General features: G+C 57.5%; 1 protein-coding gene across 1 annotated transcript in view; it reads left to right on the forward strand.

The window, feature by feature from the left end:
* The window catches only part of FAM20C (FAM20C golgi associated secretory pathway kinase), a 49,412-nt gene extending 39,559 nt beyond the window's left edge, over positions 1 to 9,853 (forward strand). Inside the window, exons 6-10 of the mRNA XM_072836619.1 lie at positions 6,036 to 6,216; positions 6,789 to 6,898; positions 7,051 to 7,132; positions 8,155 to 8,214; positions 8,854 to 9,853. Coding sequence (XP_072692720.1) covers positions 6,036 to 6,216; positions 6,789 to 6,898; positions 7,051 to 7,132; positions 8,155 to 8,214; positions 8,854 to 9,103 — 683 coding nt within the window. The 3' untranslated portion in view covers positions 9,104 to 9,853. The remainder of the gene's footprint in view (positions 1 to 6,035; positions 6,217 to 6,788; positions 6,899 to 7,050; positions 7,133 to 8,154; positions 8,215 to 8,853) is intronic.
* The last annotated feature ends 3,608 nt before the right edge of the window (positions 9,854 to 13,461 follow it).

Genomic DNA, 13,461 nt, shown 5'->3' on the forward strand with positions numbered 1-13,461 from the left:
TTCCTGGAGGTGCCAGAGTGTCCAGGGGATGCCAGAGAAGTGGAGCACAGGATGAGCATGGACCTACCCTGGGATAGAGACCCTCCTGGTGGTGAGGGCCTGTCCGTGGGAACGCCGTGGCCACACCGTTAGTTCATGCACATCAAACCCACGTAAGGCCCTTGACTGGCTGTGCCCGGGGGTCCCCGACATCTGGCTTCTGCTGGTGGTTTGGGCTGCATGGTTTCTTAACAGCATTCACAGATTTGCCTGGGGTGAGGCCCACGGCTTAACCAGGCTTCATTTCGGTCATCCGCAACTCAGCACACCCTCACGGGGCTCCTCCTCTCTGACCCCATAACAGGGAAATAGGACAGAAATCTCCTGCCCCTGCTCTCTGTGCCTCAGCGGCTCACCCCGTGACCAGAGACCAAAGGGTGCTTCTCGGTCAGCCTTGTCTAAGCCTGCCCTTTCGGTAAATTTCTGTGGACATGTCTCATACATCCTGGGCAGCTTACACACCCAGAGACGGGAGCTCATCGGCTCACTGGGAACTCAGCTCCTGTTTGCACAGCCTGAGCTTCTGGGAAGGTCCTTCTGCAAGGGTGGAAACCTGCGTCCCCAATCTTGGGTTCTAGTGCCCTCTGCTGGAATTACGCCCCCCTCCTCCCCCACCCCAAGACCTCGAGCTGCTCCTTTCCCTCTGCCCACAGCCTACCCCAGGAGCTCTTATTCCCAGCATCTGTGATCGGCCTCCACACCCTCACACGCCACACCCATGCTGCCCCAAGTGCTGACGAGCCTTCCGAGTCCAGGCTGGGTCACACCGCGGGACGCCCAGGCTCTGTGGCTGCTCCTTGTCCGTGGTTTTGTGGTTTTTATTGTAACATTCCTGGTAATGTTGTTCAGTGTTCAAAAATTACAACATACCTGCTTCCCACACCCACCGCCCAGTTTATCACTCACCAGTGTCCCTCTATGTTAGGTGGATGCTCTGTATTTCTGTCCTGGGCTAGTTCTGGGGCTTTCACCACAGAACCCACACCCACCGAGGGACTGACATAGGGTCAGCAGAGATGGGCCAGAATGCCTGTTATTGCCAAGGGCATACTTGGGGGGGTGGCCGTTCAGGCTGGATTGTGTCCCCTCGGCAGAAACTAGCCCATTCCCATGTGGGCAGCCCCCAAGCCCCTCAGACGGGGCTGCGCCTGCCAGTGGGGCCTGCAAGGAGGCTCCCTGGGCCCTGCGTCCTTCCCCTCAGTCATCACACGGTGGGGACGGGACACGTACATCACTGAGCACCTGCTATTGCCAGGCACTGCTGTGTGCCCGCTGTGGGATTCCTCATGTAACTCTCAGGCAGGACCGGGGGGCAGATTGTTTCGTCATCCCCGTTTTTAACCGATTTTATCAAGGTGTGATTGACATGCTCTTTGTAAATAGTGTCACAGTGAGAAGTTGCATGAGTTTTGATAAGCAGAGAACTGGTCCATCCTTCCCGGTCCCATCCTGGCCTATATCCTCCGAGACAACACAATCTGTTATGTATCTCTGAGGGTGACTTCGCTGCTTCTGCAGTTTGCACAAGCGGGAGTGGCACACGGTGTGTGCTGTCGTCTGTCTGTCTGTCTGTCTTCTGGCTCGGCAGCACCATTCTGAGATCCATCCGCATGGTCGTGTGGTATCCAGCATGTTGGTTTTTAAGTCAGAGTCCGGTTGCACCAGACGGATGCAGTGCACGTTGTCATGCAGTCATCTGTTGAAGGCACCATCCAGAAGGGACTCAGTAACTTGCCCAAAATGAAGAGAGGAACTACAGTCTGAAGTGTCAAGAGAGGAAAATGCATCAGGATGTTTCCATATTTAGTTTTCTCAGGGCAGAGGGGCCTCCCCTCAGGAGCTGCCGTGCCAGGGCTCTCAAGGAAGGAAGGGGCCGCGGAGCCACAGCATCCAGGGCCCCAGCACTGATGTTCTGCGTGTGGTGGGTGATGGGTTATGGATTCCTTTCTGTCAACAGAAGCCAGAGTCAGTCCCTCCTCTGAGCAGGCACATTAGGACACGTGCTGCCCACTGTGGTGGTTTGGTGCTCCATGCACTGCAACTGTCAGCCCTGGCCTGTTCCCAGTGTCCTATGGCGATAGCGAGGATGCCTGCGTTCGGCACCATGATTGCCGGAATCTTCCATGGTGCCACTCAGATGGCTGGATCCCTGTTCCTGGTGTCTGGACCTGATGGGACGCAGCGCCACTCCATCAGCCGGATCTCTTCCCAAAAGCCCTTTGAAGTGTGTGGTTTTCTGTAACGCAGCTGGATGGTGGGAGCCAGCGTCGACCCCATTCTAGAAAACAAAGTCTATTCAGATTCACTTGCACCCCTTCTGCTTTGCATTGCTAGAACCATCCAGTCGCAAAGTAGCCACAGAGGCCAAGCTTCACTTGAGCTTCAGGCACATGTTGGAGAGGTTAATCTTCCTCCCACCTCAGAGGCCCGAGTAGTTCTGCTCTGGGGTCAGTCATGAAAGGGGAAAGTCACAGTCACCAAGAGGGGAGCTTGGCACCAGCTGAGAGCCGGAGGGGCCTGTGGCAGGTACAGGCAACCCTCTGGCCCAGCCCTGCCTGATGCCAGCCTCTGGCAGGAGGACTGATACCCTAGGAGGTGGGCTGAGCTCAAGTACACTGCGGTCCTTCTGTGCGCCAGAGACAGGGCCCTGTCAGTACGGAGGATGGTGTCAGGATGCAGAACTCACAGGAGAGCAGCCAAGTGCCCCCCGCCACATAGCAGTGCAGAGGCAGGACAGGTCAGAACCCAGTGAGCTGAGCCCCACAAATTCCTTATGCTTTTTCGGTAAATATCTGTGGACACGTCTCATACATCCTGGAAGGTGCCCACATCCATGGGTTTCCATAGGGGAGCCCACCTCCAGGATGAGACACAGAATGTGAGCAGCTGGGAACCCCTCCCAGCCACTCAGCCCCCACCCACATCTTTAAAGTGGCTCTTGTTCCTGCCACATGGGCCAGGGGTCTGGGGACCCTGCCCACACACTATGGACACAATGTCCAATTTAAATGCACGTGGAGGGTGAGAGGGGGTCCCAGGCTGGGCCCAGATGTCTTCAGGCCACTCCTTTATATATATATATATTTTTTTTTATTGGATTTCAATTTGCCAACATACAGTATAACATGTGCTCTTCCCATCAAGTGCCCCCCTCAGCACCCATCACCCAGTCACCCCATCCTCCTGCCCACCTTCCCTTCTACTACTCCTTGTTCATTTCCCAGAGTTAGGAGTCTCTCATGTTTTGTCACCCTCTATAAAATGAGTGGGAAAAATTCAGCCACTCCTGAGTGACGGTAGCTCCCCAGCATTCCAGCCCCACCTGACAGCCACCAACATGTCAGAGCCACCCAGGTTGGACAAGGATAGCAAGCGTCCCATTCTTTGGGACTCACCTTCTTGCTGGGCAGATCCCTGAAATGCTCCTGGTCTCCACCCTCAGGCCTCACAGGTGGGGGGAACGCGTCAGTCCTTGTGCAGAGACCAGCCTGTCTTCCCCCAAGGTGTCAGGTGTTGAGGAGTGGCCTAGAGTGCTGGGGAAGGCAGGTTTTCCTGTGTCTATCTCAGTTGTCATCACGGAGATGAAACAGGCCCCTGCTCCTTCCTTTCCCTCGCCCACTTCTGTCCAAGGGCAGGGGCGAGCTAATGACCGCTCACATGCAGTGGCCCCTGACTTGCTGCTACATATCTGACTTGACCTGGTTACTGTGTTTAACACCCAGCCCCCTGAGCAGGTGCTGCTGGAGCCGTCATTCAGGTGTGGACACTGCAGCCCAGGGCAGAAGCACCCCACCGGGGTTGCACCCCTGGGAAACTTTCCGGGCCTACCCTGGATATCCCTTGAGAAACCAGACTTGCATCTCCGAGGAGGAAAACGCCGTGTGCTCACAACATGCCTTTGTCTCCCAGCGTGAATCCATCTAAAACTAGCTCCGGCTCCTAGATTAGACACCCCAGGGCTCTGGCCAACAGGATCAGAGAAAGACTTTCCTCCTGAAAGTGGAGCCGCTGCCTCGGCTGAGGCTGTTTTGGGTGTTGGTGGGATGCTGACAAACGAGGTCACAGACTGATCTTTCCTGGATCGTCCTCTGTGGCGATCATCCAGCGCTGGCTCTGGGGTCACGAGGTCCTGGGAGGAAGAGAGACAGGCGATCCAAGCAGGGACGCGCCGTATGCCAGCAGGGCGCCTTCCCGTCTCCTCTGGGTGGCTGCTCACCGGGCGCGGAGACTCTTCACTTGCAGGAGAGCAGACAAGTGCCCCCCACCACGTAGCAGGGCCTTGCCGTGCATGTTTTCATTCCATGAGGAGAGTGAACCTGTGGCTGGAAGACCCTGGGAGCCTCGTGAGTGTTGCTTGGGCAGGGTGTGCGGCAGCAGCAGAGGAGACGCCTCGTCTGGGAAACTGGCTGTTTGCACCTTTGGGGGCTTGTGCGTGGTGCCTGCCCCTCTGGCTGCCGAGTTACTACACACCCCAGGTCTGGAGGGTTTCTCCCCCGTACCCACAAAGCAACTGAACTCCGTCGGGAAGCACACATCAGGGACAACTGGTTGGGGTCTCCAGCGACAGCTCACCAAAGCACAGCAGCCAGCGATGCGCGATTTATCAATGACTCGTCTTACTGAGACATGAGTCAGATACTATACAATTGGTCATCTTTTTTTTGGCAACAAAATGACCATGGCACTTTATTCTTTTTCTTTAAATAATGTGCCCATCGTTTGTGCTTAGACTGAGTTAAATTTGCCCTGCTTTATTATTATTTTTTTAATGAAACTCATCATTTTGAAGTGTGCAATTCAGGGGTTTTGAGTACATCCGTGATACAGTGCCACATCACCACTAGTTCCAGAACATTATCCTCACCCCAAAAAGAACCCCATCCCTGTTAGCAGCCCCCCCCCAGGTCCCCCAGCCGCTGGACCACCACTGTTTTCTGGATGGATCTGCCCATTACAGACACGTCGCACACACGGAGCATGCCAACCTGGGTCCCTCGTGTCTGGCTTCTGTCACGGAGCATCACACTCTTGTGGCTCATCCACGATGGAGCCTTGTTGTGTCAGCAAGGCTGACACTTTCCCATTGTGGGTAAACAGTGTTCCATTTTATGGATGAGCCACATTTTGTCCACTCGCCTCTGGAGGGACACGCGGGTTGTCTGCATTCGGCCACTGAACTGAGCTGCTGGGACCCTCTCTGTACGACGTGGATGCTCGAGCGTAGAATTGCCACGTCGTGTGGTCATTGTGCGGCAGACTTAGTGAGGAGCTGCCAACCCGGCTCCCAGGGGGGCTACACTACTTGGTGTCCCTCCAGCACCGTGTGTGCCTCCAGCTACTCCACACCCTCAGCAATACTGGTCCATGTCTCTTCCCCCGACCGAACCTAGCCTGGTGGGTAAGAAGCAGTGTCTCACTGGGGTTTCAGCATGCACTCCCCGAATGACCAAAGACATGGAGTATCTTTGTCATGTCCTCGTTGGCCATTTCTATATTTTCTTTGGAGAAAAGTCTGTTGAACTCCTTGGGGGCATTTATTAGTTGGGCTATTTACCCTTTTATTATGGGGTTGTACAAGTTCTCCTGTGCTGAGTGCTAGATCCTTGTCAGGGCTACGAGTTTTGAACATCCTCTCCCACTGTAGAGTGTTTACACTTTCTTCATGGTGAGAGTGCCTTTTTTTTAAGGCACTGAACACTGACTCTAGAATCTCAGTAGATGCCAGTCTGAGATCCGAACGCCGGCTCCCCCAGCTGTGTGGCCTCAGGCAGGTCAGCTCCTGTCTCTGGGCCTCTGTGTCCTGTAGCATGGGTTGCAGCAATTCGTAAGAGCCGGGGTGAGACGGTGGGTGAGCCTGGCCTGCCAGAAGGTGTGCCCCGGGGCCTGGCCCCAGACAGACAGGTGGGGAGGGCTGGCGTGAGGGTGATGCTCCCCCCCGCCCTACTGATGCCCCCCCCGCCCCCGCTCCACTCACCAGTATGTCCGTCTGCCACCAGCCAACAACATCTGCTTCTATGGCGAGTGTTCCTACTACTGCTCCACCGAGCACGCCCTGTGCGGGAAGCCGGACCAGATAGAGGGCTCGCTGGCGGCCTTCCTGCCAGACCTGTCCCTGGCCAAGAGGAAGACATGGAGGAATCCCTGGCGGCGCTCGTACCACAAGCGCAAGAAGGCAGAGTGAGTGTCGGCTGGACAGGCCCTGCGCGTGGCCCGCATCCTCCTTACTCGGACATCCCGGGGTCTGAGAGGCTTCTGCCCACTTTGCTCAGAGGGGCCTCAGGCCCGTTGACAGCCACAGGGGTAAGGAGTATCAGGGAGGGGAGGCACACCCCCTGCCTGCCCCCTGCGTGGCTGGCACCTCCCCTTTGTGAGTAGATGGCGGCCAGAATCAGATGCACCCCCGCAGTGGAGCAGACTGGCCTGCTGCAGCCCGAAACACAGCTTGTCCGAGTTTGAACTCCACTCACACTCCCTGCCCTTCTTGTCCCTTGTGCAAAAGGGTGGCCATGGAGGTATCTCTGTGACTGCTGTCCAGGCCCTGTTTCTTAATGGCAACCCTCCAGATGTGGTTTGACCACCTCCCAGCCCCACACTCCTGTTGATGCAGCCTCAGCTGTAGCACTGTTCTGTGGTGACACCTCTTTCCACCCCCGGTCCTCACTGCAGTAATTCTGCTGTGCTGAGCTGGTTGGGGCCTCCCTGTCCACACAGAGGAGGCACCTGGCCTTCTCACACTGGCTTCCCTGCAGGTGGGAAGTGGACCCTGACTACTGTGAGGAGGTGAAGCAGACACCCCCCTATGATAGCAGCCACCGCGTCCTGGACATCATGGACATGACCATTTTTGACTTCCTCATGGGTATGTCGCAGCCCCAGCCTGCACTGGGAGCTCCCACCCTACATGTGACCCTGCTGCAGCCAAACACCTGCTTTGCCCCGTGGCTCTGGCCTTGGGGTCAGACGTGGGCAGTGGGGGACAGCCCTGAGTTTTCGGTCTGCTTCTCTCCACAGGGAACATGGACCGCCATCACTATGAGACTTTTGAGAAGTTTGGCAATGAGACGTTTATCATTCACTTAGACAACGGAAGAGGGTGAGCCTTCTGGACCTGGGAGGACTCGGGCTCCGAGTGCAGGTGGTGGCCGTCCCCTGGGGACGCTTTGTGTGTGATGCAGCTCCTGTCGGCAGGAAAGGCCTGTAGTGTTACTCTTCCTGACCATCAGGGTCACCCTGTGTGCTGAGTCCTGTCATGTCCTCCTGTTACCCTGGGGAAACTGAGTCCCAGAGAGGCTACTTGCCCAGAAGGCATCTTAGTCATCTGGGACTGGCTCACTGGGACAAATGGCTCTCCCTGCCCTACGAAGAGGGCCACTGCTGGCTGGCTTCTGGGCGGGCCTGGGCCACCTAGGAGAGCCCTCTGCCTTATGAGCAGAGGGGTGCATGCGGGGACCTACATTCCTAAGTGGTTAGAGCTGCTGGTCTCAGATGCCTGGACAGTTGTATGTGGGGGCCACAGATTCCCAGCTGTAAAAGACAGCACTGCGGCTGGACCCTGGGCTGCCCCACCCTGGTGCCTTCTCCCCTCAGCCTGCCTCAGGTCCCACATCTACGAGCTGCTGCCCAGTGCAGTGGCCAGAACACCAAGCAGCTCTCAGGGGCCTCTCTCATCCCAAGCCCCACGTGTGCTGCTGGGGACAGCAGAGACCGGGACACACTGCCCAGAGACATACTGCCCAGGCTGCTGGGGACACACACTGGGGACAGACTGCCGGGGACACACTGCCTGGGACACTGGGGACATACTGCCCAGGGTGCTGGGGACACACACTGGGGACAGACTGCTGGGGACACACTGCCCAGGGACACATTACCAGGGGACATATTGCCCGGGGCACTGGGGACACACTGCTAGAGGACATACGCCCAGGGGTGCAGGAGACAGACTGCCAGGGACACACTGCCTGGTTTCCGTGGCCCTGGTGGCCTGGCAGGGCACACACGAGGTGCTGCTCACTGCAGTGCTTGGGGTCCCCCGGGGGATGCGTGTGGGAGGTGGTGCACACAGGAGTCCTGCTGCCCATGGCACCCTCAACAATCCCGCTTTCCCTTGGGCAGGTTTGGAAAATATTCCCATGACGAGCTGTCCATTCTGGTGCCTTTACAGCAGTGCTGCAGGTACGGTGTCCACCCTCTGCCCCCCTAGGGAGCCCCCAGCCTGGCCACAGGCTGGGCAGAGTCCCCCGATCCCTGCCAGCCAAGATACAGAGAAGAGGGGCTCCCCCGAAGCCCCACTCCCACTGCACGGCAGCACACAGGCTGGCACCCCGAGACCTGGCGGCAGGAGCTACGGCTCTGCAAAGCTCTTCCTGGCACGCAGCTCATGCCAGCCGTAACGGCCCATCTTACAGATGAGGACAGTGAGGCTCAGACAGCGTCCTGCCCCCAGCGCTCTGTGCCACTCTGCAACCCTCTCTGTGGGGCTCCACCCCCCCCACACTCCCCACCCATGCTTCCTTTTACGGTTGATGAAACAGGCCACAGGGCAGGTGTGGAGAGCTGAGCTGGGCACCGTCCCCTGGATGGGTGGGCTGTCCCTCCCCACCCTGTGTCTGCCTGGAGTATTGGGTCCCTGTGCTCACCCCTCGGGTCTCAAGTGGCCACCTGCGCTGCCGGGCAGGACGCTCACCACGGTGCCTCTGAGCAGGTCAGGGACCAACCCGGGACCACCCCACATAGAGCCAACACGGCTCCTCATCCCGGCCTCCCCATACCCAGTTTCTGGGGGTCAGGTACTGACCTCTGTCTACACTGCAGGATCAGGAAGTCCACCTACCTGCGGCTGCAGCTTCTGGCCAAGGAGGAGTACAGGCTGAGTCTGCTGATGGCCGAGTCCCTGCGCAAGGACCGAGTGGCCCCCATCCTGTACAGGCCGCACCTGGAGGCCCTGGACCGGCGGCTGCGCATCGTGCTGCAGGCCATCAGGGACTGCGTGGAGAAGGACGGGCCCCACAGCGTGGTGGAGGATGACCTGGACCCCGAGCACAGAGCGCCCCCCGGCAGGTAGTGACCGAGAGCCGCCAGCCTGCCGTGGAGGAGGGACACGCGCATCTGCACCGTGAATTCGGTGATTTCAGGAACAGACAGGCCACTCCGGGAATTGGGGAACCACGGGAACGTGAGGTCCTTCGGCAGTGGGTCTGACAAGACACGTTGTATTCGCTTTCAAGACCAGAGAAGGTTGGGGAGGGGGCGCTCTGTGCTCACGGACGAGGCGGCCTGGCGGCGGGGGCGACCCACCCTTTTTCTACGGAAAGGAAGCCTTTATTTACTATTTTGTATTTATACATGGTGTCTATGTACATAAATAGTGACACCTATGCAGACCCCAGACCACCTACCAAATGCACACAAGAGGGCCGCGCCCACTGGGGCCGGACTCTCCCCCCAGGTGCACTCACTCTGGACCTAACTTGAAACAAGCCCCCATCTCTCCCTCCTGGGGCCCCAGCCCCATGGCTGAGTCCCGTCTCAGTGCAGAAGGCACCCGGTGTCATCATGGGCTGGTGGACGGACAGACTCCCAGTTTCAGAGTGACGCCAATGACCACGTCTTCCATTTCTCAGAGCCGCCCAGCAGCACCTGGACTTTTCTCGGCGGCTGAGGGTGCTGCTCATCTTCTGACTCTGCTTTGATAGTTGGTGTAAATACATCACATGGGCTCCTCTGCGGGCCTCGGCAACAGGCTGAATTTTGCAGCATTTTTGTGGAATAGTTTGCAATGTGGTAAAAGTGCAATAAAACTAGAGCAAATGTATGTTGGAGTCTGGGTCCTCATGCCCTGAGCTCCGCTGCCACCCACCCTCCACAGAAGTAAGTCCTGGAACTGGGTGGAGCCAAGGCTCAGCTTTCCAGGCGCTGTGGCTGGCACCGTGGCTGGCACCGTGGCTGGGAGGAGGGCCTGCAGGCAGGAAGAAGAGGGGGCGAGCCACATGTCCCACTTCTGGTGTGGCAGACAGAGCTGGGTGAGGGTCAGTCCCAGAGGGTAAGCATCATGCCTACACAGCCCTGGCACCTGTGGGCATACTGTGTTTGCCCAGAGGAGCCAGGACATTCAGGGCCTGAATGCTCCCGGGAGCCCTCCTGGAGGCTCCCCCAAGCCTGTTGTCTGCGTGGGGCGCCGTGTGGGCACAGGATTCTATGACAGGCCAGCCCCAGGGCTTCCAAGAAGAGGACTCCCCTGAGGGCCAACATAAACCCTGGAGCTCAAGAATCCCTGGGAGCAGAGCACGCTGGTGCCTCCTGGGCTCTGCATCCCATTATGCCCCAGCCCCCCTGCAGCCCCTTTTTTGTGCACCAGCACCTTGCAAACCAGCCAACATAAATTATCACTGTCTCTAAAGCAAGATTGCAAGGTCGGCTTTCTTCTCATTTCACAGGTGGGGACACTGAAGCTCAGTGAGGGGCTGACACTCTGCCCAAAAGTCAGGTTAGGTTTCCGGAACGGCCATGCCCTTGGCTCCAGGGCCAGAGGCCTCCCCTCCATCCCTGAATCCCACCTGGAGCTGCACTCAGTGTACGGCAGACCTGCCTGCCACAGAAATACAAAAGAACCTCGACTACAAAGGCAGTGAGTGGGGGGTGTGCTAATGTGGCCCCCAAAGCCAGCTTCTCCGCAGCCCCCCGCTTGGCGCAGGCTTCCCACCCACCACTCACCCAGTGATCCCTGGCCGAGTCATCCCTGCCCCTTCTTGCCAGTAGCTGGCACCTGTGTACCTTGGGCCTTGCCCACCATGCTTCTCCAGTCTTCCGCTGTTCCCCATCCCTGCCCCGGAAAACGCATCCCCCCAGCTCCCAGGCCATCCAGAGAGAATAGAGTGCTGCTCTCACAGCCTCTGACCCAGGGGCTCCTTGGCCCCCTTGGTCCACTCACCATCAGTCCAGTAGAACGTGCTGGGCGGCTGTTATATGCAGACCCTGACTCGCCACCAGACAGTGAGGGGGTGACACATGACCAACTCATACGTACACCACAAACTAGACCCCTCCACACAACAGGGACGGGGAAGGGAGAGAGGAAATGGAGACACCAGGCCAGGCCACGTGCAAAGACGTCTCCCAAGTTCCTGGGTGGAGGCCCGACCCCCATTGTGACTGCATTTGGAGATGGGCCGTTAAGTAGGCGATTCAGGTTGAATGGGGTCAAGAGGTGAGGCCCAATGCCCGAAGACTGGCGTCCTTGTAGGAGGACGAAGGAACACTGCAGATCCCTCTCTGCACCTGCAGAGGACAGGCCACGTGGGGACAGGCCATGTGGGGACAGGCAGCAGACCTGAGCAGAAACCAGCCCTGCACCTGCTCTTGGGAGTCCAGCTTCCAGACTGCGAGAATAAACATCCACATGCAAGCTGCCCGGCGTGCCTGTGCCACCGTGGGAAACACACATTTGGCCTTTTTCCTCGGGTCCCAACACAGAACCCCCAGGTCCTTTGGAGCTGCCTGAGCAAAGACCGAAAGCAAGCACGTGATTGTCATGCAGATTCAAGCCAGAACCTGCCTCTGTGACCTGTAGTCCTGGGTCCTCCTCGGCCACAGCAGGACACACCCCTACATGTGGAGGTGCCCTTTTTCGATGCGAACATCCCACTCTACAGGGTCACTTCCGCTCCGCTTCAGAGCATCTCCTGTGTCTGCTATTTCTCAAAATAACCAGCTCAAAATAATCCTTATGCCAAAGAGGCCCACTTTGGGGTGACATACTCTGCTTCCCTTCAAAAGCCAGGCAGCTTCACGAGGAAACTAGAACATGCAGATGTGTTGAAGGAACACCAGCTCAGGACGGTGGCGGTGGTCACGAGACCTCAATGTGGCCCTGGGCTCCATTCAGACACAGCTCAGAAAGTGGGGATTCACAGACAAGGGGCAGGAGGCCCCTGAGGAAGTGCAGGGTCTGGGCAACCGGACACCACCTGGGTGTGCAGGATGGGGACCCCCATCAGGCATCAGGAGTGCTCAGGGCTCTCACTCAAGTCACTTCAAAGGACTCTTGCTAACAGTGGCCAATGCAAAGCAGAGCCGGAGGTTCGAAGGCAGACAGCTGGCTGGGAGGAAGGCAGGTCAGGTAGAAAGGAGACCCCTCACTCCCAGCACACACGGAAACACTTCCCAAAGCTGGACGATTGGGATGTGATGGTGGTGATGCTGGAAGCTATGGGGAGGTGGTGATTCCCTCAACAGCCTGGCCAGCCAACCACCCAGCGAGGAGACCTTGGACCCTGGACAAGGACGCAGGCCTGGACGGGAACTGCTGGAGGATGGCACCCAGGGAGAAAGCCAAGGAAGAAGGAAAGTGGGCAGGGGAGTGTCCGTGCCACCCTGGCTTAGCGGGCAGAGCAGGGTGTGGGAGGGCCGTGGCCAGGAAGACACGGAACAGAGGAACTGGCTCTTTCTGCAGAAGAGGGGATGACACAGCCGCAGCCGGTGATGCAAACCTACTGGGAACGGGCAGACAGGAAATGCCTTCCTCCCAGAGGATCAGCAGGGCAGGAGAGGACGTATAATTACAAGAACTCATGACTCAGCACTGTATGGTATTCACAGGCATAATCAACATTCCTTCTCCAAAGAAAGAAAAGGTGGTACAACCGAGTCGGGACTGAGCGGGGAGGGCGCTGTCTGGGAGCTGAGTCCTCTCTTGCAGGCAGAAAGTTGATAGGTGTTAAACTTAAAAACCACTGTCACATCTGTCTGTGAGTTAGAGACACAGAGGAAAGACAGACGCAGATGAGAACACACCCAGGGGAACGTGGGATGTGGTTTCTCAGGGACACGGCGATGGGGACAGGAGGGACGAGGTCTGCGGCTCTGCTCAACCCTACCCCAGTGTTACTAAGGCTTCGCAAGGCATGTTCATCAGTTTTTTTGGCACAAACTCGGTATAAAGGGAGGAGGTGAGATCAGAGCCTGGGCTGCAGGCCTGGCCAGGATGCAGGACCAGCCCCCGTGCCCCCGAGAGAAATCCCCACCCGACTACACCCATTTCACAGCTGTCACACTGAGGCCCAGACATGAGAGATGACTTCTGTGAATCTAACACTGCGCATGTGGTGTTCAGGCCTGGCCTCTAGATGCAGGAGACCCCTCTTTCTGTATTCAAAATCAAGCCAGACTGGCCCCCGATGCACCCACAGCTGCGGAGAGAGAACACAGGCCCAATACCCTGACCAGCCTGCGCCCCGGGCTCCCGTGAGACCTCATGGGGTGGAAGATGCCAGAGTGGAGGGAGCCATCCCATCCCGAACAAAGAGAAGGAAAGGACTTTCCTTTTTTTTTTTTAAATGTATTTTTTATTGGTGTTCAATTTGCCAACATATAGAATAACACTTAGTGCTCATCCCATCAAGTGCCCCCTCAGTGCCCATCACC

Source organism: Canis lupus, chromosome 8 (assembly GCF_048164855.1).
Source record: "Canis lupus baileyi chromosome 8, mCanLup2.hap1, whole genome shotgun sequence".
Classification (NCBI taxonomy): domain Eukaryota; kingdom Metazoa; phylum Chordata; class Mammalia; order Carnivora; family Canidae; genus Canis; species Canis lupus.